Source organism: Erigeron canadensis, chromosome 6 (assembly GCF_010389155.1).
Source record: "Erigeron canadensis isolate Cc75 chromosome 6, C_canadensis_v1, whole genome shotgun sequence".
Taxonomy (NCBI): domain Eukaryota; kingdom Viridiplantae; phylum Streptophyta; class Magnoliopsida; order Asterales; family Asteraceae; genus Erigeron; species Erigeron canadensis.
In genome coordinates, this window is record NC_057766.1 from 36,500,193 (window position 1) to 36,506,202 (window position 6,010).

A 6,010-nucleotide genomic window follows, 5' to 3' on the forward strand; every position below is an offset into this window, starting at 1 on the left:
AGTTGGTCACTTGGTTGATTTGCTAATTGTAGTCAAAATCTATCCTAAAATGTTTTTCTAAAGAAACTAGAATCTAATGTAATTGGAAATTTGAAAGAATAAACACTTGAAAGTTTTGTAATTGGTTGATATAATTCATATAATTATGCAAAAAAAATTTGAATTTGAATTATGACAAATGATAAATTTATCCTTTACTAATCATTTTGTTTGTTCATATTTATCTTTGTCCATTGATGTTCATTTGTGCTTTTTTTTGTGTGTTTATATATGTTTATTTAGCATTTACACAAACAAAAACGAACAATCTTGTCTGCTTAACAAATAAATACGAATACATGTTTTACAAATGTTTATTTATCTTTACTCCCTAATAAAGTAAAAGACCCATTTTCATTTTTAGTAATTTTTGTTTTTTAATTATTAGAATTGCCCTTGACATTTTATATTATGTATACTCTTTTATAAAAGTTATTCATCCCCCAACAAATAGATTGTTACTCAAATGTTACATACAAAGGTACTGAATTGCCCCTAATAAAGACCAATTATGGAAAGAGTTTTATAAATTATCAAAATTACCCTTAATGAATTAATTTACACTCGAAACCATTGTTTTAATAATTAACACTTCAAGCCCTTATCTTTTTTTAAAATTCCACTATCTCCTAATTTACATCAACCTACACCACTTAATACTAATAATACAATCACCGACACCACTAAACCGTTGTCCCTGTCATCGCCGCCACATTGCACGGATATCATGCTCGTTCAAAGTTAAACAAACGAACACCAAACAAGTCATGTTTGCGTTTTGTTTGGTGTTCTTTTGGTTCATTTACGTCCCCGGTTCCATGTATTTTATCAGAGACTTACTCGTACAAATTTTATTTTATTTTATATTTTTTTCTAGATTTATAATTGGAACAATTTGTTTACGAGACCATACCTTTATTATAAAACATTCACAACCATAACTTGGCATGAAGAAAAAACGAAGTTAGAAATTATATTTCGTTAATTGACTTAATTCTATTATATTAGTTATTTACAAATGGTCGTAACCATTATGATTTGATCTTTGACTACTTTTACGATTAGTAAAACAGTAAAATAAGGTACAGGGTAACACCACCAGGTCAACGGTCAACCCCACCAGACTATTAGCGGCGACGTCGCCACAAATAGTCGGTCCCCCGACACCTGCAACATTGACTGACAAAAGCACGTTTACGAGTTCCCGCGTCAGAGGTATTAGCGGTGACATCGCCCCTAATAGTGGGGCCCCCTCTGACAATTCACACTTAGGAAGTCTCGGGAATCGTTATTCGCCATGGATAGGAATAAGAATATGGCAGCCCTTTTTGAAATAATTCGTTATTGGCCAGAGTATGTCAGCCCACCATTTAGGATGCCCATCTTGATTCTACAGTATAAATTGTATATTTCGTAGCGGTCGTTTTCATTCGCATAACTTTTAGTTTTCATACGCATAACTTTCGTTTTCAGTCGTTTTCATTCACAAATTTTGTTTTCAAAGCCATATTCCAATTATATTTAGCACAGGTATATTGACGTATACATATATATATATATATATATATATATATATATTATGAATATAAATATAGATATTATACATATGTGTATATTATGAATAGTTAATGAACTAGATGTTTACTTGAATTGTTTCAGATTGATAGTTTTGAGGATATTTGGGCAGACCCAGAAAACGTACGTATTGAAGTGCCGGATAATGTGTTTGAGCAACTTGATTCAGACGGTGAATTTGAATGCGAAGTTGGGGACTTAGAAACCGATGAGGTGTTTGGTTCCATTGAATAATTGACGGAGTGGGCTCAAAGAACAACAATGGAGTTGGGTTATGTTCTAGTCATATGGCGGACGAACAAAAACTCAAAAAAGGTGGTCAGAAAAGTGACACTTATATGTCACCACGGTGGAGCGCGCGATACAAGGTTAATTGGGCCACCCAAATGGTCCACCAAGATAGGTTGTCCCTTCACTTTAATAGGCCACCCTGGGCGTGATGATGGTTGGAGAGTAACTGTCAAGGACTGGAGACACAATCATGATCCAACTACCGATCTGCAAGGGAATGTGTACGCGAGACGGATGACGGATGAAGAAAAGGAATATGTGGGGAACCAATCAGATCGCGGTTTGTACCCATGTCAGATCCTGGTAAACCTCAAATAGTGGGTCCATGGCACGTGAAATGGTCGCGTTGAATCTCTGCAGTCTGTCAGTTGGGACCCACTATTTGCGGCGACGTCGCCGCAAATAGTGGGTGGTGGGGTACCCTGTTTGACCTGGTCGTGTTACGCGCTTCGTAAAATAATTGTAAACGTGACAACAGTAGTACTTTTAATGAATGATTCCTTCAGGATTAAATTGTCGTTCATGCAACGTACAAATTACTTTCCATTCATGGTAAAGAAAATAGCTATGTTTAATGAGAAAAGGGACAAAAGATGAAGCTTCGTTGAAGTTTCTCATCGATCAACAATAATATTTGCCAAACACACACATTAATATCGTGTTGTTTAACCACGTTTTCTTATTTCGTTTTTATTTTCCTTTCGAAAAGCACAAAGCTTGATAATCGTCTATTCGTCGATCTATTAGTGACCATGAATCCATCCTGTTGGTCATTATTTTATCAGTATCACAATATTATCTTTTTCTGTCATTATGATAACGAATGAACAATTTTTAACAAATGTTTTTGTCTTTACGTACTTTCGCCGAGCGCTTCTAGTTTGTAAAATGTGCATGCATCATATCCGGTGCACTCATTTGTCACATTCGTTTTGACATTACCCAATTATCACACACCTTCTAAAATCTATAAAATTGTGATAATTAATGATGGCTGTCACAATTAAAATTAAATTGATATTTTAATTAAATATCATTTCATGAACTTTCTAATAATAAATTGTAAATTTTAATACGTTGTCATCAATAACATAATATCAAGCAAAAGTATAAACAACTTAATGATATGTTTGACGTCTACATATATTTTTTTGGAGACATTATCTTTCAAAACAGCAAATATCTATGACAACTTGTTTTTTGGTTTTGTCCCAACATTGCATATAACTTGAAATCCATCCTCTCCTACAAATACCTTCAAATACCACATGTACGTACCTTTCTATATGGCGATTATGCCTTTCAACCCAACTCTCACCATCTTATTCATCATCTCCTTCATCGTCACATCATCCGCAGACCCGATAACCACAGCCTGCACAGACGTACGTAGCCACGACACGTCTCGTTCCAAATGTATATACATAAAAACACACTCTGACTGCCACCCAAAAGGCTACATAAACTACCTTCAAATCTTCTATTGCACATTATCAAGGTTTCCTAACCTTGGTTTCATTCTTCTTCTCCTATGGCTTGTGATACTTTTCTATGTGTTAAGCAACACTGCATCCGAATACTTTTGTCCTGCGGTTGAACACTTGTCTAAAATTATAAACCTCTCCCCTGCTCTTGCAGGAACCACTTTGCTTCCCTTAGGAAACGGCTCACCTGATGTTTTCGCTAGTATTATCTCTTTCACTGCCTCTAGTGACGGTGGAGATATCGGGATTAATAGTATCCTTGGTGGGGCGATATTTGTTACAACTGTTGTTGTTGGAGTTCTTAGCTTGTTACTCTCTTACCGACGAAAATATGTTGAAGTTGATAAAGCAAACTTCGTTAGAGACGTTGTTTTTCTTCTATTCGCTCTCTCAAGTCTACTCGTAGTCATTATAATCGGGAAGATTACTTTATGGGCGTCATTGCTTTTCACTTCTACTTACATTATTTACATTTGTTTAGTTTCTTATATGCATTTTATTAGCATAAAGAACAAGAGGGTGACCTCGAATACAGCTTGTGGACAAAGCGGACAATATCATGATCTCAGACTACCATTACTCATAAGCTCTCCGCATAAAGATAAAGATGTGTCTAACAAAAAGAAGGTTGTTATGTTGATTTTGAATGTTATGGGGTTGCCATTTTATTTACCTAGAAGGCTCACAATACCATTGGTAACAAAAGAAAAATGGTCCAAGCCATTTGGAGTGATTTCAGTGGGATTGGCTCCAATTATGTTGGCTCTTATTTTCACCACACAACAAGGTAAAATGGGTTCAAAAAGTAGCTTGTTCATATGTGGTATGTCATTGGTAATTGGAATTGCTTTAGGGACTTGTACACTTGTTAGGACAAGTAGTACCATGGCACCACAAAAGTGTTTGATTATTTGGTATGCAAGTGGGTTCCTAATGAGTGTTACATGGACATACATCACTGCTGAGGAATTGGTCTCTTTGTTGCAATCACTTGGGACTATTATTGGTATAAAACCTTCAATTTTAGGGCTTACTGTTCTAGCTTGGGGTAACTCACTTGGTGACTTGACAGCCAATGTCGCTATGGCAATACATGATGGGCCCGATGGGGCTCAAATTGCTATAGCGGGCTGTTTTGCTGGGCCCGTGTTTAATATCTATATGGGATTGGGATTTTCGTTTGTTATTGCATCTTGGTTGGATTATCCGGCACCATATATGGTTCCGGTTAACCCTTACTTGTGTGAGACCGTGGGTTTTTTGATTGTTGGTTTGTTATGGGCTCTTGTTGTACTGCCCAAACGGCAAATGCGACTTGATCAAACACTCGGAGGTGGGCTTTTGGCCATTTACTTATGCTTCTTGTTTATTAAGATTGCTAGAGCTGTTGGACTGATTGATTTTTCTACATCCAACTCGTTAGAAGTTGTATAAGTAGTAATCATGTTGATATTTTAGTTAGGCAACAATATTGGCTACCACTATTATGCTTTAATGAGTATATATTCTTCTATTTAACGATTTCTAAGCAAGCATACATAAATGGCCTATATATAAACTTCAAACACTGATGTTTTGTGTATATATCTTTCTTTGGGTAGACTTCCTTGGATGATCTTAAGTGTTGAACATATTTACGCTAATTAGCACGATTCCAATACTTGATCAAACATCTAATCAGTTTATCTTCTCGCATCATGCCTTAACAATCGTCTATCACCATTAATTACACGAAGATACAACACCTATTCGATCAATATGAACATATATATATGTCCTACTCTTTTGTCCATTCTTTATCTATCCACGAAACATGATAAGAATAAAATGACGATAACACATTAGAATCATATAATGTCGCTTTACATATATTGACTACTCTGTCCCAATCACCATCTTGCCATCAAAAGTAACAAGTTGAACCTTAATACATCCATCACTAACCTTAAGTATTCGGCTATTTTAGTCAATAATTATGTTTATGTGGATCCTATTATGCGTGACAAGAAAGTGGTTCAATCAAAATGTTTGATTTCAAATTGTACACCTTAATTGATTTAGCCATTCCTTTGGCTAAAAATCAACCTCTCTTTTGTCACTCATATGTAGTTGTAATGTTGTATCATAAAAAAATGACAAGTATTTTGCCATGCGCCAACAATTTGCTGAGAAGATGTTGATAGTCGATAAGAAGAGTATTTTTGGTTTTGGATGCATACATTATATTCCATGAGTTAGGCATACGTACCCATCTCATTCCCTTCAGATCATGTACTAAAAATAAAATTTGGTATGTGCTTTTTTATCCTTTTCTTGTGTTTAGTGATTTAAATAAAAATTGTGTAGGCGATTGAAGAATTTGTCCAGGGATGGCCGGCGGGAATATGGGAAAGGATACGTTTTTAAAAACACACCAATTCCAAAACAGGATAATGTTAACAATTTCTTTGAAGGTTATTCACTTATACAAATTTCCTTTTTCTTTTCTTTCGGTTAAGGCTACATCGAATTGTTGAATTCTAAGAATTAATCTTAACAACTCATATCTAGACAACCTAAAAAAATAAATAAAATTAGGTGCGAACGTTCTACTCTCACGGACCGTTTTGGTACCCAAGCTC

The 6,010-nt window shown here is 35.3% G+C and overlaps 1 protein-coding gene across 1 annotated transcript; it reads left to right on the plus strand.

Annotated features, from left to right (window-relative positions):
• Positions 1 to 3,122: 3,122 nt before the first annotated feature.
• On the plus strand, positions 3,123 to 4,954 carry LOC122605744 (cation/calcium exchanger 1-like). The gene has a single exon (XM_043778700.1). The coding sequence runs from the start codon at positions 3,174 to 3,176 to the stop codon at positions 4,821 to 4,823; it is 1,650 nt and encodes a 549-aa protein (XP_043634635.1). The 5' UTR covers positions 3,123 to 3,173; the 3' UTR covers positions 4,824 to 4,954.
• The last annotated feature ends 1,056 nt before the right edge of the window (positions 4,955 to 6,010 follow it).